Source organism: Natator depressus, chromosome 3 (assembly GCF_965152275.1).
Source record: "Natator depressus isolate rNatDep1 chromosome 3, rNatDep2.hap1, whole genome shotgun sequence".
Lineage (NCBI taxonomy): Eukaryota > Metazoa > Chordata > Testudines > Cheloniidae > Natator > Natator depressus.
Genome location: NC_134236.1, coordinates 84,733,168 through 84,756,185, shown reverse-complemented (window position 1 = coordinate 84,756,185; position 23,018 = coordinate 84,733,168). Strand labels below are relative to the sequence as shown.

At 40.1% G+C, this 23,018-nt stretch overlaps 1 protein-coding gene across 4 annotated transcripts in view; it reads right to left on the bottom strand.

The window, feature by feature from the left end:
• Window positions 1-23,018, bottom strand: part of FIG4 (FIG4 phosphoinositide 5-phosphatase) — a 169,676-nt gene that overhangs the window by 107,646 nt on the left and 39,012 nt on the right. For all 4 annotated transcript variants that reach the window (XM_074948227.1, XM_074948228.1, XM_074948226.1 and 1 more), the window contains 5 exons: window positions 16,539-16,687; window positions 11,049-11,177; window positions 8,272-8,372; window positions 6,196-6,358; window positions 5,156-5,253 (listed from right to left, as the gene is read on the bottom strand). In XM_074948227.1, coding sequence (XP_074804328.1) covers window positions 5,156-5,253; window positions 6,196-6,358; window positions 8,272-8,372; window positions 11,049-11,177; window positions 16,539-16,687 — 640 coding nt within the window. The remainder of the gene's footprint in view (window positions 1-5,155; window positions 5,254-6,195; window positions 6,359-8,271; window positions 8,373-11,048; window positions 11,178-16,538; window positions 16,688-23,018) is intronic.

The window sequence follows — 23,018 nt, the reverse complement described above, 5'->3', positions numbered from 1 at the left end:
CGGGGGAGAACTGGGACTAGCTGGGCATAGAGACTGTGACAGGAAGTCAGGGGAGATGAGGACACAGATTGGATGGGATTGGGATTCGGTGGGGGTGACAGCCAAGGAAGAGAGAGACCAACAAATCAGACATTTGGGGAGAGAACTGAGAGAGCCTGGACAAGGAAACTGAGGAGTAGCAGTGGGAGACTGATTCTGGAGTCTGAAGGGGTGAGGCCTGAGGAATGGAAACTGGGATTGAGTAGGTGAGGAGAATGGGACTATAGGACTGGGAGAAGGAGTCAGAGTTGGGGTAGATAGGACTGGGACAGGTTGGAGAGGACGGCATAGAAAGGGTCAGCTTGGGGGAAATGGGCAGTAGAGTCTATGCCCCTTAGAGCAGTGGTTTTCAACCAGGGGCCTGAGGCCCCTGGGGGGCCAAGAGCAGGTTTTAGAGGGTCTGCCAAGCGTGGCCAGCATTAGACTTCCTAGGGCCCAGGGCAGAAAGCCAAAGCCACACCGTGCAGGACTGCAGCCCAGGGCCCCGAGCCTGACCATCAGGGCCGAAGCCGAAGCCTGAGCAACTTAGATTCACCGTGCCACCTGTGGCGTGGGGCTCCTGCAATTGCCCTGCTTGCTACCACTTAACGCTGGCCCTGGCTTTTATATGCAAAAAAAACAGTTGTGGCACAGCTGGGCCATGGAGTTTTTATAGCATGTTAGAGGGGAACTCAGAAAGAAATAGATTGAAAACTGCTGCCCTAAAGCACACTTCCCTCAGGCCTGGAATGGAAGAAGAGATTCTTGAGTTTTACAGCCTCTGCTGTCAGCAAATATCTCCAAAACCTGCTGGCAAAGTGTCCCATCTCCCTCTAGTGCTGGTCCATAAAGAGGCTAATAATCTACTACTGCTATCAGTTACTCTGTAAGCTGAAAATGGCAGACTTAAGAGTGGATCTAAAGGTTTCAGCGCTGCTGATGAACTATGTGGGTATTAACATGATGTCATGTGATGGAATGAGGCCAATTCTATTTGTAATAGGCTCTCATGACCAGGATCCCTGAAGAGGGATGGTGATGGGGTAGCCCCACGCTACGATCTCCAGCAGGCTACCACTGTGGAATGCGGGGCTGAAGTAGAGGAGAGCAGACTCCCGTTGCTCTACCTCAAACATTTCTGTAAGGTACTACATTTGTCTGTGGTAAGATAAGGAACGTGGTCTCTGCTGGTGCAATGGCTGAGGGCTTTGTGGTTGAGGATGGGGAAGTGTAGGTCCCAAGTAAGCACAGTGTCACTTTGGAATCTTTCAGTAAATGTAGGGTGCTATCAGTTAGTTCGATGAACAGCTCTGAGCCCTCAATGAGCAAGCCATCATTCATGGCTTGTACCTTGTGAGGGATACATGAGGCTTGGAGCTACAAAACTCTCTGCATGATCATATGCAGGTAGACACAGACCTGGATGGAGTGTCACAGGTAACCATTGCTGCCTGCAGGGCCATCTTGGCCACCAGTTGGCCTTCTTTTGTAGTGTTTTTCAGCTCCTGTCTCTTGTAAGGCAGCCTGGCCTGGAAAGAGGTTACCTTGTCCATTGTTAAAAAGTCATATTTGGCCAACAAAGCCTGGCAGTTGGTCTTGCTCCAAAAATATCTAAGCATCTGGGATCCTTGTCCTTAGATGTGTCCTGGTGGGTATAAAAGTACTCGGATCCCAGGTGTGGGGAGGATACCTGTACTATTTTTCTACATGTTTCACTGATGGTGTTATAAGTTGTTGGCATTTGCCAAAAGGCTCTTGCCAGCCCTAGGAGGCTTTCATTCATGTGGAGGGCAATGCTGGTGAGATCAGTGGTCAACAATATAATAAGCAGCTCACGAGACTTCTGGGAAATGACCAAAGTCACAATGTCCAGGGCATCTGTGATCTGCACCAGGAGTTCTTGAAAGGTCTTAATCATCCAGTGGTATAGGTACTGAGGCTACTGCCTTGTCTGGGGACTAGAAGGAGAAGTCTATAGGCAGTAAGAAGTGTTGTTTGGCCTCAGGTCCCCCCCCCCCCCTTTTTTTTTTTGTATTCCATGGAGGACGGAGGTCCTTCATTGGTGTTTGGGGTGAGCCCATTCAGCACCCTGCTTTTACATCTGAAGCATCAAATTCAAAGTTGGGGCTGTCAATGACTTCGGCACCGTGCCACCATCCATGGCGCCAATGTCGACATTGGAGCCAGGAGTGCCTTCGGTGCTATTTTCTCTGCAGAGATCATCAGAACTGCCTGTGTGCTAGATGGAGCACTGAACGATATAGACTTGACTGTTAGATGGGTCTTGGAGCTCGGGTCTTCTGGATCCAGTGCCACTCAGATTGCTCCAGAAGATGAATCTTCAGCATTGTATTTTTTGACTTGTGCGTTTTTGCAGAGAAGAAAAGGCAAACTGAGAACCTGCTAGTGATGTGAGACTTTCTGAAATAGAACATATATCTTCTATCTTAGTGGAATTGGCCCATTGCAGGATGGACAAGTACAGGCAACCTTAATTCTGGCATCTCTTAACTTTGAGTCCTAGGCTTTGCAAGCTTAATAACGTTCTTTTCACATAATTTTGTGTGTGTAATTATATAAACAAATCCCAGCAAGAGCACACACAATTTGTTACTAATTACTGCCACCTTCCACATTGCACAGAAGAGCAGAAGACATTTATAAACTCACTGACCTTTAAGAATTCTCCGAAGAGTAAGAGTACCTGAGGTAAAAATGCTCAGTGATTGTGCTGAAGTTGGATCAACACATGCAAAGGAAAATTCAATTTTCCCGACTGCACAGAAGTAGTAGAAGAGCATTAATTTTAGCAATCTAGCACTGAGCACCTACAGAGACATTTTCAGCCACACTACAAAAGCCTTGTGAATAAAAGCACATAATGATTCACATGTCAGGGTCATGTGGATCTGGATTCACATTTTAGTGCTGGCTTTTGAAAACTAAATCTATAAATAAGAGAATCATTTTCTTGTCAACAAAGCACATCAAGTTGTTTACCACAGCTTCATGTGCTGATTCTTAAAAGCACACTCAAACGAGAGATTTAAGAAATAAAAAATAATGGGACTTTGCTATTTACTACTTCAGCTTACAGATTCCCCAAATCAGCCTTTTGAATTTTTTCAGTTTTTTTAATTAGAGACTTGTATTGCACGCACATAAGGCATCCTTTCTAAACTAAACACATCTGTACAACATACTATAATGGTAAAATATCAATGAAGAAGATTAAGAGAATATGAAATCAGATATAATTAAATGAAAGATTCCTATGAGACAGTAGTAAGTATACTACAATCTAATGAAGAACAAACTGAAATGACATATGATGGTTCTTATATCAAGTACTGTAAGAATGTATTAGCCAAATAAAAAAAAAATTAAAATATATCAGCAATAGCCATATACCTCTTCTGCAACTATTTCTTTTCTACATTTCCTTTCTCCATAGGCATTGTAGAATTAATTAGGTCTATTATATCATTTTATTATTACAATTGTATTTATTTTCTTTAAAATTTATATATTTTACCCCTATTGTCCATATTGTCACAAAAGTTATTAAGTAGTTAGTAACAAACATTAAGATGAAATTCCTCCTTTTCTGCACTGAATTTTTTTGTTAAGAGGCAAAACATACATTAAAATTTCACTTTTTCATTATATTTTGCATAGATATACTGCAGTTTTGGTTTGAATTATTCAAAAGTTCAGCTCATTTGTTTAAAGACACAACCCAGTAATCATCTACCAGTGTGAGTAACGTTCTTTGCATGCAACTTCTTAGTATGATTGGATTCTTATTGCCATCACTTATCTTCTTCCTCCAAAAATAGGAGGAAACAAATTTGTCCCTGTGTGGGATATATGTATTTACAGTGTTTCTCATTCTCAGAATAAGTTGGGCCTCCTGGATGCTAATCAAGGTCTGTTTGGTCTTTTCAATAAAGCGGCTGGCTTATGAAGGTATTGGATTTAAATACCGTTCAACAGATATTGTCTGTCATATGCTCTCTCTGTCAAACAGATCCCTATATTTTCAAGACTTATTTATTATTAGCATCTGAAAATTATTCCACACTTAATATATATCTAAGTTACTCTTTGAAAAGGCTAGAAGTAATATTTATATTTAATATTCCATCATCCTCCAGACTGTCCGTCAAATACTTAAGATATGCATTAGACATTGACAGACAAAGGAGAATTTACTGTTTTGCATGGGGTACAGTAGTTTTAGTTTGGAAGTTTATCACCAACACTTCTTGCAGTCATATGATGGTACTGCAGCATACTTTGGTGGTAAGTAGAGTGAAACAGGAACAAGAAAGATGGCCTTTTGGTTGAAGCACTGGGGACTGGAATCAGAATATCTAGATTCAGTTCCTGGCTCTACCACAGATTTCCAGTATGACCTTAGGCTTCATACTGGTATTACTGTCTGGACATATTTTAAATCCATGGATCAAATATTGCTGCTCAAAGTGGGGTGATAACAATAGCCTGAAAGAAAAGATGAAGTATGTATTGCAAGAAGTGTATAAACATTAAGGATAGTTTATTTCTGGAGAACTCTACTGACAGTCTAATTATAATGCAAGATACATCTGGGTAAGGGAACAGGTTTGTGAAAAAGGTCCTCCATTTGTAGGCTGGTATTAGCTCATTGTGAGATGGAACTAGCGCATTCAGACCCAATTAAAATGGATCCTCATATTTCAATATAAACTGTAATCCTTCTGGCTGTTTCAAAATTGCATGGAAAAGCTCCACTGGGAGCCATATCCAACTCTTCTTTGTTAGAAGGACATTGATACACTGAAACCGGCTTAATGATAGATGGGAGTGAAAACAGCAAAAGAGGAATTTCGCCTGTTTGCTCATTCAAGGAATCTTGTTATTTATTAATCTGAAAATGTGCATTTTCTATTAGATGCTAGTATTAAATTTATAATTAGTGCAAGGCACAGCTTTCAGAACCAAATTTAAGCAGCAAAACTCTCATTGGCTTTAATGAGTCTATAATCTGCCTTTAAATGCAAAAACTTAGTATAATTAATATTATTTTTACCAAACCACAAGTTTATTGATTTATTTGTACCACACATCAAGTTATGACTAAACAATACTGTACCTTCACAAGATTCAAAATGATAATGGGAGAGCCAAATCTCTGAAGCATTTGATCAAAGTGAAGTGCAGCTATGTGCGCAAATGGATCTGCTTGGTCCACTAGAACAAAGTAAATAAATATATTCGGGGAAAAAAAACAAAGATTTTCAGATCCTGAAAGGTTACTTTCCTGTGAATGCATTTTTTATAGCAGATTTACTTATTTTTTTAATAGCAGCAATACAATTCACACCTCTCGATCATTAAAGAAACAAACAACAAGGTAAAAGCAAAGGTTTTCCCTTTACATTTTTATTTTTTTTTAGTTTGTCAAAAATTAGATAGCTAGAAAGAAACCATTACTTACCTGTTCTTTTACCACTTTCACATCCATTCCACTTCTGTTCTACACATGACCAGTGCATTGGATCCAGAGGCGTTTTTCACTTAGAGATACTCACTGGGGCAGCACTTGTGCAAGCCAGCCAGTGATACAAAGGGAGGGGAAAGTTACTGACTAGCAAACTCAAGCGCAATCCAGTGAAGCACACATGAATGTGATAAACTCTGAGCATGTGAGTAGTCCCACTGAAGGCAAATATATCCTGGCCCCATGAGAGTTAAGGGGAATTTTTCAATTGGTTAACAGAGCCAGGATGTCATCCAAAATGTCCTCCCATGGGAGACAAACTGATAAATAACTATTTGGGTACAAAATCATGAGCACAAAGAAGGCTGCAGTCTTCAACCACAAGCATTGCCACATTAGGGCAATAAAGGGCCACTGTGGACACAATGTCTAACATTAAAAAGTCACCAAATTCCTCGGGTCTAATTTCAATCTGGAATTAATTTTTGTGGCTAGCTAAGGAACATTTCATAGACCAGGATGTTTATAAAACAGTGCTGATCAATCTTTAATTGTAGCTTCACAGTGAAGAAAAACATACAATTTTTTTTAGTTTTTACAAGATTAACCTTCACCTATTCTCTCTCTGGCATGTTCTTTTAGGAAAACACATTGCTTACCATAGGCTATCATAAAGAATATATTGAACATACATGTAATTGGTGGCTTAGGCATCATAGTCGAAATATCTTGAGACCAGTATAGAGGGACTGAGCCTCGAACTTGAACGTAAGACGAATAGCTCCCTGCAGAAAATGACATCACCGAAGCATCACAAAGTATTTGTTCAGTTTCTACTTCATTAGCAACATCTCCCTGAAACAAAAAATGCAAATACTGTAGACATATTACATTTCAGAGCTGCATACATAGATATTGAAATAATAACTGTGAATGACAGGACTAATCAAAACTAAAAATAAGGGACGTCAAATCATAAGAGCACAAGAATTCCAAGGCAGGGAACTGTATTGGTCATGTAACTCACAGTTGCCAACTTTCACACAGTAAATAAGCACCCGACTTTCACAATAAGACAAAAAACAAGCTAATCCCATTTCAAAACAAGGCCAAAACAAGCCAATCCCTAACAACCCCAACACTCTGTGACTAGATCCCCCGGCGTGCAGCCTGGGACTGTGGTGGGCCCACTGTGCACCCCAACTCTCCCCCCCCTTGCCCCTACTTGCTGGGAGCTGATAAAAAAAAAACAAGCAACAAGCCAAACAAGCAACAAACTACAAGCCAAAAACTAGCCAACAAGCAACTTCACAAGCCAATTAAGCCAAAAACAAGCCAATTTCTGCGTTTTTTCTGTGGGTTTAGCATGTCTGATGTAACTCCCACCTTTTCATTACTCTTGTATCAGCATGTAAAGCTACACGTTACTATGGTCACAAAATTGTCCAGCCCTTTTTAAATCCAGCTATAAAATATTTAACATAAAACAGAGGCTAGGGTTAGTGCAAAAAGTTGTTCTAAAATGTGTCCAAGAATCACAGATGGCCAAAATGTTGATCTGCTTGCTGCCTGATTATGGAGCTAAAGAGGCATTAGTCCTGAAGAGGTCTGATTGATTGTAACTTGGTTTGATGCAAGCAAAACATATATTGTTAGTAGCATTGAGGTCAGGCAGGCTTTGGATAACTGATCATCAGATTCATGAAAAAGTTGGTTGCCTCCCTACCTCTGGCCCCAATCCTTCGATATGATGTACTAACATAGACCCTAATGTCTGTACATAGCCTAGAGGATATCAGTGATACCGGAAGGGAGCATAAAGGTCTACAACAGGAGTGGCCAACCTGAGTCTGAGAAGGAGCCAGAATTTACCAATGCACATTGCCATTGCCAAAGAGCCACAGTAATACGTCAGCAGCCCCTCCATCAGCTCTCCCGCCACCTGCACCTCCCACTCACGCGATCAACCCTCTGCCTCCTTCCCCGCACCTCCCGATCAGTTGTTTCATGGTGTGCAGGAGGCTCGGGAGGCAGGGAGGGGGAAGAGCGAGGGCACAGCAGGCTCAGGGGAGGGGGCGGGAAGGGGTGGAGTGGGGGGAGGGCCTGTGGCAGGGCCAGGGGTTGAACAGTGAGCACCCCTGGCACACTGGAAAGTTGACACCTGTAGCTCCAGCCCTGGTGCCAATAAAAGAAGCCGCATATTAACTTCTGAAGAGTCGCACGTGGCTCTGGAGCCACAGGTTGACCACCCCTGGTCTACATCATCTCACTGCAGTGTTGGGCCCTAAATATAGGTCTGTATATTAGGCTTTTTCTCTATCGACTGGATTTCAAGAACTATTACATACAGTGCAAAGAAAATGTGCACCACCATAAACATGAAAGAACTGAGTAACTATATAAAATTTCAACATATCTGCAGTGATAAGTTATGAATAACGACAGCGTGAATTCTCTACAGCAAATTAAATCCCATTTGCTGCTGTTATATCTTCCAACTCATCAGAATTTTCTTTTCTACCTTGCAGGTAAATACCTCATTATATTCACTAAAGTGCTACAACAGAAACTTATATTTAATTTAACTATCATAAAATAATAAAATTTACATTTTTTCCCCTTGACATTTTCACTATGGACGTGATAACTGTAAAATGAAGAATAAGCTACTAAAATCTTAAGGACACAACCCCGCTCTCTATTAAGGAAGTAGAATAAGACCTTCATGTAGTGCAGTACAAAATGAAAGTTGAGGAGATTTACTTTACCTCAGAGTTTGCTCCTCTCTTTAGAAAACGTGTTCCAGCAAATTTGCTTGATCTTCTGGCTATCAGAGTGACATACACTGGACGACCATAGATTAACAGTTCTTGGAAGTACGGTTAAGGTTCACACATTTTATGATTCCCAAAGCTATTTTCCTTTCATTTACTTTAGTCCTGATCAATGTTAAAAAAAAAAACCACTCCAAAGAAAATGTATTTTATTGTGCTTTTTTCTGAATGAAAACCCTATTTTAATATTATTTCATAAGACCTCTAGCAATACAGATGAACATAATTCCTTTTTACTTTTTCAGATTTCTTTAACGAGTGGGAGAGACTAATTCCCTTTCCAATCAATCATTTGTATAGTGCTTTCCATTTCAAAGCTCTTTACAATAAATCAACTAATCTTCACAACCTTAGGGAGGAAGATAAATATTATTTCCATTTTACAGAAGGAACAATGAGGCAGAGCTGTTACAAGATTTATCTAAGGCCCCAGAAGGAGTCAATGTCAACTCTGGGATTAGGAACTCCTGAGTTCTATTTCCAAATCAGATATATAGGTTATCCTCCAATGATTTTTCTGGAAAGGCAGTTCACTTGCAATCAGACTAGATAAAAGCCACTGAAACATACTACAAAAGCAGTGGTGATCTGACCTCAGTTTATACTTTGCCAGGTATTGAATTAATCTACCCTTAATCATCTTTCATTGCTTACATACTGAGGTGAGACGCACAATTAATTGTCAGATTCGTCCTTCATTCACCTATTCTTGAAGATTGGAACTACATTTGGTAACATTTTAGTGATCAAGAAGATCTGCTGCAAGTAGGTGTTAAAAGCATGTATGTAGGGAGCTCTTGAGCTTTTTAATGTTTTAATGTTAATGCAATTAAAACAGAGGGCCAGATCCTCTAGAGTCCACTTTGTACTGCAATTTTAGCACATTCTGGCCATAAAGCAGGTATAACAAGGCACTGAGATGAGGGTGGAGAGGGAGAATCAACTCTATGACACCAAGCCAACATAGAGGCTATGTTCAGCATTCACATCACACACCCAGTCAGTACCTGGCCAGGGCCAGGGAAGCTAATGATCCAACCAGTGCACCAAATTCAGCGATGAATCCTGGTCACATGCCACCTGAGGCACGTTGTGCATATGCTAAGAAGATATCAATCAGATTTCTGCTGCTGGCAGCACAATGAGACTAGCCAAGATGCCCCTGTAAAAGCACTGATGTGTGATTGTCATTTTGGCCAGTTGAGGCCAGTAACTGCTCCTGTAAGCTAGACTAGCCTTGAAACTGTTCTAATTTATGCCTGGGAAGCAGCCCTGTACCCAGCAGCCCCAGAATCACAGGAATGCACACGGGAGCTTCAGGCCACCTTTGCAACCCCACCCACCTTGTGCTATGTGCCCCTCAACAACAGCCAATTATCTGAACCCCTGCATTAAAGGGTAGTTTGAAAAAAAGAAAAATCATGAAGTGATGTATTGTTCTTTCTTGACTTATCTGAAATAACTGAGGCTCAAGGCAATTTATTTAAAAATCTAGTTATTCTAATGTAAGGATAAGTATCACCGTACTCCCTCTCCTCCACACACAAACACATATTTTTTAGAAAAGTGTTATTTGAGTTTGATGATGCATAACTTTACCTATGCAAAATTACTTACTAAAAACTAAGGCCCCCAATGCTACAAATATTTATGCACAAAGAATGGGATAACTCACATGCAGAATTACTCTCATACAAAGAGTCTGGGAATGGAGAGATGGAAGAGAATACAATGAATTCAGAAGATCTTTTGCACAAAGGTTATACCTAGATTCTGAATCCATAGTCATATTCCCCTTTCTTTCATTTTTTTCCATGAATGGGCCTGTATATTAATGGTGTTTGGTAAAGATGATAGATTAAAATAAGTCATATAAAGTATGCTAGATTCTTATTAACTATTAAGATGAGGGGACAGTTTATGTAACTGACGTATGTATAGGTTTATATTAAATCATTTATGCGTAAAGATAAGATTTGGATATATTTTCCACTATTGTTGCAGTAGATATATATTTATTTTAAAAAGCCTTAGAATGGAATTTTTAAAAGCACTCTATGTAGATTTAACTCTAGTCCCATTGCAGTCAGTAAGAGTTTTATCACTGACTTCGACTGAAGCAGTGTTAGGTCTCATTGATTTGAAAATCCAATCCTAAAATAAATAATAATAATAATAATCCCTGTGTTTTAGCAATAATATCAGCACATCTCTATGTCAATAAATAAGCTCTACCACAGTTTCTCCCCCCGCCCCTTCAGAACTCCCTGATAAATACCATCTGGTCCCAAAGGAGTTTGTCAAGTTGCTCTACTAGGACTCAAATCTGCAGTTAGCTCCACACTGGCACAGCACTCTGCCTGCATGGAAGTGATTGCAAGATTGGAATCTTATTTTTCCATAGTATTATCACACAGTGATTTACCGTAAAATGTGTGCTTGGGTTAAGAATTTTCTCTCATCTTTTATAGACACAGTAAGGACATTATCTTTCCAATTATATATCTTTTTTTAGATCCTATGTTTTTAAAATCTGGCAAAATAATGCAAAACTAATTAAATGACTGTCATAATACATGTGAAAATCCTTTTAAATAGAATTTAATAAGAACTGATGCAGTAATGAATCTTTTGTCCTGTGAATTGCTGTCCATACACAAACTTTTAAATGCAATAAACCAATATTTGTTCTCTTACAGTAAAAAGGATACTAGACTGCCCACAAAATCCATGAATAACATATAACAGCCAGTCATGATGAACAGTGTTTTTTACTATGTCCAGCAGTTGACCATTCCACACATACTTTTTATATGGTTCACTGCAAATCCCAAATACACCTAAAAAGTTAAAATGAAAATGCGTCAATAATAAAAAAAGAGCTCAACCACGTTTGATAATTTCATTTTCAAACACACTAACTGTGGCTTTTAATGAGTATTCTTGGCCCCAATTCAAGAAACCACTTAATTATGTTTCAGAGTAGCAGCCGTGTTAGTCTGTATCTGCAAAAAGAACATGAGTACTTGTGGAACCTTACATATTAACAAATTTATTAGAGCATAAGCTTTCGTGGGCTACAGCCCACTTCATCAGATGCATAGAATGGAACATATAGTAAGAAGATATATACACACACACAAATACAGATAAGTTGGAAGTTGCCATACAAACTGATGAAGTGGGCTGTAGCCCACGAAAGCTTATTCTCTAATAAATTACTTAATTATGTGCTTCAGGACTGTCAAGCTTCCTTCCCCACTCTGAACTCTAGGGTACAGACGTGGGGACCTGCATGCAAGACCCCCTAATCTTATTCTTATCAGCTTAGGTTAAAACTTTCCCAAGGTATAAATTTTGCCTTGTCCTTGAACCCTATGCTGCCACCACCAAGTGTTTTAAACAAAGAACAGGGAAAGAGCCCACTTGGAGACGTCTTTCCCCAAAATATCCCCCCAAGCCCTACACCCCTTTCCTGGGGAAGGCTTGATAATAAATCCTCACCAATTTGTACAGGTGAAAACAGACCCAAACCCTTGGATCGTAAGAATAATGAAAAATCAATCAGGTTCTTAAAAGAAGAATTTTAATTAAAGAAAAGGTAAAAGAATCACCTCTGTAAAATCAGGATGGTAAATACCTTACAGGGTAATCAGATTCAAAACATAGAGAATCCCTCTAGGCAAAACCTTAAGTTACAAAAAGACACAAAAACAGGAATATACATTCCATCCAGCACAGTTAATTTTACCAGCTATTAAACAAAAGGAAATCTAACGCATTTCTAGCTAGCTTACTTACTAACTTAACAGAGGTTCTGAGGCTGCCTTCCTGATCTGTTCCCAGCAAAACCATCACACAGACAGAAAAACCCTTTGTCCCCCCGACTCCAGATTTGAAAGTATCTTGTCCTCTCATTGGTCTTTTGGGTCAAGTGCCAGCTAGGTTACCTTAGCTTCTTAACCCTTTACAGGTGCAAGGGTTTTGCCTCTGGCCAGGAGGGATTTTATAGCACTGTATACAGAAAGGTGGTTACCCTTCCCTTTATATTTATGACAAGGACTATGCTGAACAGCGATGGATTTAAGCACATGTTTAAAGTTAAGCATCTAAGATTTTTATACTGCCACCCATCATTGTAGTATATGAATGCTTTCCGTGTAAAATCAATAGCAACAGAAAGTCCCTAATGGACTTCATGGGAACCGCTATCATCTCTCCCTATAACAGGTCAGAACACTGACATTTTTGGGGGGGAGAGGGGGGAAAAGAGGGGTTTGGGAATAAAAAGGGTGTTTGAATTGTGCACTTATGATGGAATGGCATTCTCAGAGAGGAAGGCTATAAACATTTTCTAAAGATGTTCAGACTCTGGATTCACCTGATATACTTTGAAGATTGTTCCATAGCCAGATCCCCTTGACAGAGGAGACTGTGGCCCCAGCACTCCCTTGCTTGGTCCTGAGCTTTGTGATCTGCATTTGTCCCAGAGGAGCATGGCTGTCAAAAGGGTCACAAATCAAAATCTGATCCGAATGTAACTGGGGCTCAATCCATTAATTGCTTTGAAAATTAGGATCAACACCTTAAACTGGCATTGGCAGCTGACTGGGAGTCAGTGGAGGGACTTGAGCCCAGATCTCGTGTGCTCATTGAGGCCTGAGCCATATAGAAGGTAGGCAGCTGCATTCTGTGCATCATCTTCACATTCAGCTTCAAATACAGTGACCTACAGTAACTCAGTCAGGTGGTGACAAATGCATGGATTACTGTAGCCAGGTCTTTGTTTGGGAGAAAAAGACAAAGTTTCCTAGAAAGCTGAAGGTGAAACCCTCATTTTTGGAAGCCACTGCTACCTGGTCATCCAAGTCTAGTGAAGAGCCAAACAGGACCCGGATGTTTCAAATGACTTTGACAAATGGGTACTGTATGCTTTCAGTGGAAGTGAAGACAATATCTTGGTCACATCTTTAAATCACTTCCCCTTTCCATCTCTTTAGTCTTGCCTGGGTTCAACCTGAGCCAGTTGCTCTTCATCCAAGAACTAGTTTCCCGTAGGCATTCTGACATTTTAGCTGGATTGTGGCTGCATTAGTTGAGAGTGAGATATATAGCTGAATGTCATCAGCATACTGTTGGCAGCAAAGCCCATGGTGTCTCAACTCTCCCAACAGTCTCATCTACATGCTGAAGAGATGGAATACTCTGTACCCCGTGGAACCCTGCAGGTGGGAGCCTTCAGAAAAGAAAAGCAGTTACCTCTTTCCATTCTGAGTTCTGATAGAGAGCTCTGTAATGCTGGGCCATCTACTCCTGCTGTGTCATGTAGGCAAGTTAGTAGTACCTTGTGGCCCTCTGTACAAAAGATTGCAGAGAGGTTCAGCAGTATGAGCATGGAAATCTCACCAGAGCACCTGGCCACAAGCCAGCTGTCATTTAGTGCCACTAGCGCAGTGTCTATGCTGTGCCCTAGTCTGAACCTGAAAGGATGTTGACTGATGTCACAACTTGTTGGAGCTTGGTGGTTACTACTTTCTCAGTTATATTGCTCAGGAACGGGAAGTTGGAAATAGGACAGTAGTTAAAGAAATCTTCAGCATGTGCTTTTCTAAATTGGGGCCTAATTTGCTAACCCTTTTCTAACATAGCTGTTAAAGATTTCGTAGTTAGTTTGTTTTTAAATGCAAAGTGTTTTTGAATCAGACTCTCGTGTCATGTTTTTTTGAATTTCTCACAATCAGAGTCAGATTCCAAGTCCAGAAGGGATCATTGTGATAATCCAGTTTGACCCGTATAACACAAAATAATCCAGAGAGCGTAATGTTCAGAAAGACATCCAGTCCTGATTTTAAAATGGTCAGTGATGGAAAATTCACCATGACCCTTGGAATGTTGTTCCATTGGTTAAATACTCACAGTTACAAATTTACATCTTACTTCCACTCAGAATTTGTCTAGCTTCCACTTCCAGCCATTGCACGGTTATATGTTTCTCTGCTAGGCTGAAAAGTCCATTATTAGATATTTGTTCCCCATGTAGGTACTTACAGACTGATCAAGTCACCTCTTAACCTTGTCTTTGTTAAACTAAGCAGATTGAACTCCTTGAGTTTAACACTACAAGGCATGTTTTCTAATCCCTTAATCATTCTTGGAGCTCTTCTCTGAACCCTCTCCAATTTATCAACATCCTTCTTGAATTGTGGACACTAGAAGGGGACACAGTATTCAAGCAACAGCCACACCAGTGCCAAATACAGAGTACAATAACCTCAGAATCACTGCTTCTCATGACAGAGTCCCCCATCCTATAAGCATGGCCTACATTCTTTGTTGCTACATATATATATATTGACATTTAGCCATATCAAAACGCATATTGTTTGCTTGAGCCCAGCTTACCAAGAAATCCAGATCAGTGTATATGAGTGACCTTTCCTCTTCATTATTTACAACTACCCAAATGTTTGTGTCATCTGCAAACTTTATCAGTGACGATGATGGGTTTTCTTTTCGGTCATTGATAAAAAATGTTAAATAGAGTAGGGCCAAGAATAGATTCCTGTGGGACCCCACTAGAAACACACTTGTTCAATGATGATTCCCTGTTTACAATTATATTTTGAAACCTACAGTTTAATCCATTTAATGTATGCCATGTTAAAAAAAAATCTAGCAAGATATAAAATTATCAAAATGGCACATGGTTCCAAATCTTACAGATGCCTAAGTATACTACAGCAACATTAATACTTTCATTAACCAAACTTGTAATCGCATTAAAAAAAAGTTGCCAAGTTAGTTTCACAGGATCTATTTTCCACAAATGCATATTGATCGGCATTAATTATATTACCCTCCTTTAATTCCTTATTAATAGAGCATCGTATCAGCTGCTCCACTATCTTGACCAGGATTCACGTCAGACTGACCGGCCTAAATTACCTGGGTCATCCTGTTTACCCTTTTTAAATATTGGCACAACATTAGCTTTCTTCTAGTCTTCTGGAACTTCACCATAATGTAGTCCTGTTATAGAAGATGAAGTGTTCACTGTATAATGTAGGAGGTACAAATGCCAGCCTGTTCTACAAATATAATTTATTCTAACTTAAAAATGGGTTACAATTTAGTGGGGAATTTCTTTTCAACTCTAAATATACAAATCTGTATTTACTGTAGATAAAAAAAGAAATGTTGATCTGTGAACTCTGCAAGCAGCTCAACTGCTGCTTCACAGCTACCAGAACATGGATGCAGCAGCCATGTGCCCTACAATGTAAACGAAAGTCTCTTTTTAGCAAGTGCTTGGCTCTTCAAAGTCTTGCAAGTTTTTATATATCTATCTATCTATCTATCTATCTTTAACTTTGAAAAACATTCTACTTTTTTCAGAAAAATGGGAAAGGGCCGATGTTATAAACTGTATGTTCATCAATGTAGTTTCGCATATTTCTACAACACTAAACAGATACAGCAAAAAAAATTACAATCCAACTTTGTTGATGATGCTGTGCTAAAAATGTGAAGTATTAGAGGAAGAAACCAAGTAACCCACTTAAAATAAAACAACTCAAGTTTTTCTGTGAGGGAGGAAGTGGAAGAGGGGGGTTGCACTGAGGAAAAATCAGACATGAACACACATTTTAACTATAAATTTTATTTTTTTAATATCCCTTTAAATCTGCTGTATTTGTCAGATCCAAAAACAAAGACTTTGGTTGCAGTTTAAATTAATGTGTGTTTTGTTCAGAGTTCCTTGTAGAGCCTAATGGTTTAAGTTGGTAATATCATACAATTTCTTCGTTATCAATATTTACCAGCATTAAACAAGACAAAATTTATTAGCACTATTCATACTTCACTGAAAATTGATTACTGCTTCATTTGTAAATTCATACCTATTGGGTGAGCTGAATAATCAATTGCTGAAAAATGTCAGCATGATCAATTATCTCCCTGAGCTACAATGTAAATTACTAAAATAAATTAATCATCTCTAAAAATTACATTGCTCATATTCAAATATCTGTAATTGGCACTTTATGTAATCTTTTATTAACTAAGGACTGTTATGAGACTGCACTGATCAATAAAAAAAGCTGGATGTTTCTTCAAGGTAGGCTGAAGTGAAAATAGTTCTAACTGCATTTGTCATTAACTATATCAGTATTAATTCAGTATGTCTAAAATATACTTACCACTTCCACCTTGTGTTGTAAGTCCCTCATCTTCAAAGATATCAAAGCTCTCCTGTCGAGTCTGAGTTGTTTCAGTTTTTAATATCTCAAGTGGCATTCTCAGGATGGTAAGATTATATTGAAGAGAGTGTGACAGATCATAGCTGTAGCTGAAACCAAGATTAAAATTTAGTAAAAATTATGGGAGCATGGAATACTTCTGAAAACTTTTGCTTTCTACATGTATTGTTATTTAATCCAGTGTAGACTACTTTGCATAAAATAGCAAATGACAATGAAACTAGACAAACATACTGTAATTACAGAATGGTAGCTTGCACAGGGGATCCTGCACACAACACATTACAATCTAATGAATAGTTTATGGCACAATGGCTGAAACTTAAACAAAAAACAAGGTAAACAAATAAAAGAGACTGAACATAGCTCTTTAGCAAAAAGTGACTACAACCACCCAGCCTGGACAAGAGCCACTTTTGTCCTGAATAGAAGAGTCCATGGTCAGAATGGCTACCACGCCAGAGATGCTGGCTGGCCCTCAACACATGTTCACCTTACCAAGAAGGCTAAAGTCACAACTGAGACAGACGCCAGGCAGTTTGCCAGAGTCTCTTGGTTCCAGCTACATGAGTCCCACTATTCTGAGAGACATATACCCCTCCTGACCTACCATTCCAAACAGTCAAATAAATTTAACCCCCCACAAACACTGTGTACCCACAAATTTGTGAAACAACATGTGGAAAACTGAACATGATTATGGTTTGGCCTGAACAGAAAATACAGTGGACAGTCATAATATACATTCAGCAATACAGTCTGTGGATCAACCACTTGCCCCAAGTCCTGGCACACAGCACATGGATGGGTGGAAGGGAAAGTTGTGCCACAGAAGCAGGAGTGTATGAATTGTCCTTAACTTCTCCCCCTACTCCCTCTATGGGGGAAGAGCAGAGGAAAAAATAGATATAAACAGAAAAAGGAAATATAGGGTAGAGAATGAAAAAAGGAGCCTGACTGATCTATTTAACTAATATCCATTTTAAATGGACAGCACTCCTTGTTCCTCCTTTAGTTACTCTTGCACCTGGAGATCTGCTTTCCTTTCCCTTCTACCTCTTAAGAACCTAGCGTGGAACCTTCTGCTAGTCTTCACACTGCAACTTTAAAATACCAGTAGCACTCTTCGGAGGGACACCAGGTGCACTCTCACAAACAGTCCCAATGTAAACCAATTTTCAGTTTGCAGCACTAAGACCAGCAGAAAGCTACCAAGGCCCGCTGATATCTAACAGATTGGAACCTAAAAAATAAAGGGAGTGAGGACTGCAGATAAAAATGGCCTCCAGTGGTGCTGGGAGAACATCAACAGCTATTTAGGAACATCCAAGGAAGAGGGGAGACTACAAGGGGAATGGGGAAGAGCCCGTATATAAGTCCAGACCAACTGACCTTCTGTGTGAATTGAGCAATATCTCAAGCATACAGTAATTCAGTCTAGTTTGGGAAGATAATTTTTTCCTGGGTTCTCTTGGTAGCACATATTTATCATTAAGAGAAGCCAGTGTAAAAGGAGAAGGGAAAAGATGATATTTGCAAGTTTTTCATCAATAATCATATCACTTTGTAATTTGTACTGAGTTTCTTGGTTAATGCCTTCATAAGTGATTGTTAAGGAATAGGTACATTTTGCATCACTATTCTCAACTGTTTAAACAACAAGGAGTACTTATGGCACCTTAGAGCAGTGGTCTCCAAAGTGGGGTGCGCGCAAGACGATTGATTGAGGGGTGTGGCAGGAGCAGCACCGCCAGGGACAAATAAGGGAGGGGGGGCAGCCATGGAGGAGCAGGGGCACCCGCGCAGCCAGCGGCCAGAAAGAAGCGGCACTTTCCCCTTCAAAGCCAGCCGGAGAGAAGTGGAGCTTTGAAGGGGAAAGTACCGCTTCTCTCCAGCCGCTGGCTGCGCGGCTGCCCTTGCTCCTCCTGAGTCCTCCGGCCCGTGCTCTCAGGCCGCATTCCGAAAGGGGCTTTAGAGCTGCAGGCCAGGGCCCCGGGGCCCCCTTAGCCCAGGGCCCTGAAACCCCTAAAGCCCCTGCGTTCCAGGTGGCCCTGCCTGCCAGGGGGGAGCAGCTCCTAGAATCGCGGCCATGGGGGTGGTGCTGCGCTGTGCAGAGCCACCTGCACACCCCCTGCACCAAACAGGAGCTGCTCCAGGTAAGTGCTCTGCACCTCCTGCTTGCCCCAGCCCTGAGCCTCCTCCTGCACCCCAGCCCTGAGCACCCTCCCACACCCTAACTCCTTCCCAGACCCCACACCCCCACCCTGAGCACCCTCCCACACCCTAACTTCCTTCCAGACCCCGCACCCCACCCTGAGCGCCCGCTGTATCACAAAGTGTTAAGCCAAGATTTTCAAAAATAATAAAGCATATTCAATCACATTAATATTTTTAGTGAGAGCAATTTTTTTTTAGAGAGAGCAAAAAGGTTTTTTGTACCTTTAATAAATAAAAATGTTTTAAAATATTATTTCATCTTTATCTCATCGTTTTTTAATTTCTATTTTTTGTGTATGTTTTATAATTTACACAATATATTAGTACAGTAGTATATGTATATAATTTATACATAAATATACATATATTGGGGGTGCGTGCTCAAATTTTCACACTGATAGGGGTGTGCAATCAAAACAGTTTGGAGACCACTGCCTTAGAGACTAACAAGTTTATTTGGGCATAAGCTTTTGTGGGCTAAAACCCACTTCATCAGATGCATGGAGTGAAAAATACAGTAGGAAGATATATATACAGAGTACATGAAAAGATGGGGGTTGCCTTACCAAAGGTAATGAGACAATTCAATTAAAGTGGGCTATTATCAGCAGGAGGAAAAATCACTTTTGTAGTGGTAATCAGGGTAGCTCATTTCAAACAACTGACAAGAAGGAGTGAGTAACAGTAGGGGGGAAAATTAGCACAGGGAAATAGTTTGCCTGAGTAAAGGCTGGGATTGGATGGGTCAGTACACAAAATAAAAAAATAATTTCCCCATGCTAATTTTCCCCCCTACTGTTACTCACACCTTCTTGCTGTAGCTCACAAAAGCTTATGCTCAAATAAATTTGTTAGTCTCTAAGGTGCCACAAGTACTCCTTTTCTTTTTGCTGGAAACATGAGACTGAATTAGATGGACTACTGCTCTGATTAGGTGTGGCAATTCCTATGTTCCTAAAGATAAAACAAAGCTAACACTTCAAAAGCGAATGTAGGAAATAAGTTCTACTAACCAAGTTCAAGATGGTGATTGCTGAGAAGTTAGCAAAAAGCTTTCAGTCCCACAATGCTAAAAAGTCACAGGACCCATATCCGATGCTTAAAGTGAAAGCATTCCATATTTAATTATAGTCCTATTTTAAGGAGAACAAAGTAATTTTTTAAGCCACTAGATTTCCCTTTTTGAGAGGGACTTCAAACCAAGTTGCAAATACTTCTAAAGCAGAAATACAACCAGTGGGATTGAAACAAAAACCTACGCTACCTGTTTTAGGTGACACTGGAGGTTTTAGGATCCGAGGTCTTCCAGTGAGTTTTAGTTATTAATTAATTACAACTAAAGAATGAATTAAAACATACACTTTTGTTTTAATCTTTGGCATACTGATTTCAAGAAGTTGGTGTTGCTAACCACCTCTCGCGTATGTATCTGTTTTCCCCCACCAAAAAGCACAGCCTGATAGCTCTTATAGCTGCAAACCTCCCTTTTTGCCTTTTTTATAGGCAATTTTAGTGATATTCTTCTACAAGTTCTGCTTGGAGTGTTCTTCCACTGCCTTCAGCTCCTTGTGTGTTGGAACTGAAGTTATACCAATTTTTTCCTTACAGCAGCTAGTTTTCTAATGACCGAGGCATTCTGGTCAAGATTCTCAACAAAGTTTACCAGTACATGCAGAAAACTAATGTGCTGCAGTGATTCGTAACCAGTGGTTCTCAACCTATTTACCATTGTGGGCCACATCTGCAGCTCTCTCTGTGTTAACTGAGTCACATCCACACAATATATATACTACCTGTATGGCCCTAAGGATGTCATGTGTGCTGCAGCTGTGTGCTGATTGGGCCGCAAGTGGCCCATGGGTGAGAACCACTGCTCTGAACCATCAGCACTTTGTTTTGGATTAGGGTAACAATACCAGAACACCTATTTTCATAAAGCTAGAACAATTTTGCTACAAAAGGATGAGACCAAGAACATGGTCTGACACTAACAACCTTCACACATTAATGAAAATATTGAGGGAGGAGTGCATTTCAGGGTGGGCGTTGGCAAATAATGCAATTGTGAACATAATTGTCAAAAAGGAGAGCTTTTTGGTTTTTTACATTGTGAACAACCTTTCCCATGTCATATTGTGAAACACATTACATGAACCTGTACCTGTAGCATATTTCTCCTTTATAAAAACTCAGCTCTGAAAAACTAACGTAAATCTTTTTAAAATGATGGGAGGATGTAAAATACACACTGACACTATACCTCAAAGCAGCAATCTGTAACCCCCATACTCATCATTCATAGATGGTTGTGATATTTCATACAAAGCACGCCATGTAAGATATCATAGGAAAGGTCATGATCTGCTGAAACCCATTGTTCTGTCAAAATGAGAGTATGAAGTTATGAGATTTTGCTGTATAGTTATTGAAATATGTTGAGAGTTTGGGAGTTGCCCACAGCTGGTTCTCCAGTGACAACAACAAAGGAGGAGACCAACACCTGGGCAGGCGTTGAAGGATCACCACCAGCCATTGACCAGCAGGGACTTGTAAACAAGGGATTTGCAATTCTGTAAGAGTTGAGCAATGCCCAGTGTGCGATGCTTGCACAACTCTGACTCAGCAATGCCCACCAGGAAATGTCTGGGCTAGTATTTTGCAGGCATGGATTGACAGTATAAAATAAAGGACAGTGGCATCATGCTTTTACCTTTCTCCTCCCCCACCTATGCTGATTGCAAGAAGAACGCTGGGAAGACAGACTTGAACTGAGGAGACTGGTCCCAGGCTTAAAGGGAAAGAGTGTGTATCAAGGACTGTAACCTCCCTGCAGCACCCAGTGGGGTGAGAAAAACTGCTTGATCCAAATATTGCTTAGTGTAATAAGATTTACGATTTAGACTGTGTGCTTACTTTTTATTTTCTTTGGTAACTACCTTTGATCTTTTATTCTTACCACTTATAATCACTTCAAATCTATCTTTCTGTAGTCAAACTTATTTTAATGTTTTATCTTAACTAGTGAGTTTGTCTGAAATGCTTGGGGAATCTGCTCAGGTTACAAAGATTGGTGCATGTCCACTTTCTTTTGATGAGGTGGTGAACTAATTAATAAGTTTGCACTGTTCAAGAGAAGGTCTTAAGCTGTGCAAGACGGTATACTTATGGGGTGCCAGGCTGGGGGATTGGGAGATCTGCTGGTGTTTCCCTGTGTATAGTTCATGAGAGTATTCATGCAACTTAGCTGGGTGTGCCTCTGCATGTGCCTCTAAGTGATAACAGCGCCTGGAGGGGTTTGTTGCTTGTCACTGACAAAGCATTGTGAGAGACAACCCAGGCTGGAGAATTAAGGGGGCACAGCAGTCCCATAGTTACAGGTTGTACTCCAGAGATCTCATCATATACACACACCCTCTTTGCTTTGTTTTCTGCAACACCCTTCTCTAGTCCTCAAACAGCTGGCTGACTGTACCATTATCTCCTCCCTGCTTTTCTGCTACTCCAGAATTTCTCTCATATCTAGGAGCAGCTAGGACTAGACACAGCAAAATGAAGTAGCATTAAATGTGGGTCAAATGAAGGGGTATATGGAATGACCTAATAAGAACCAGACACCCCCAGATACAAGGCCTGTAGTACCTCTCCGCACGGTACCGCTCTTTTCTTTGCTCCTAAACTGAAAAAAAGCTTTATTTCTGAAAAACAAGATTAAGAACGAAAAATACTATGAAAAGTAAAAACTGAATAGGAGTCTCCCCTCTCATCTGATTCTTGTGAAGATGATGGTGAGAGGAAAAGAATTCTGCCCTCTCTCTGGAAAGCATGAAAATCCTTGGCTCTTCATTTGTTGCCATATGTTTTACTATATAAGGGGAAGGGAAAAGTCTGCCTATCAGTCTGTATTGGATGCAAACAAAGTCATGGAAGAGTTGTGGGATATTAGTATGTCAGTGTGGAAAGCTTTTGCAGACCATATTGTTCCTTTTCTGTGGCTAAAGAGAGCACTTTGGTCTTTAAGGCTGTCACCATAAAACAAAACTAAATTTGAAAAGAAAAATCATTTGCGCATTTAAACAATCAAATGATGAAGAGTTTTAAAACAAATCATTCCATTAATCACCTGTAACATTATCAATTTCAAGACACTTCCAGGTAAAACTTGAAATCCGACTATACAAAACTGTGCTAAGCTACTGACAAAAT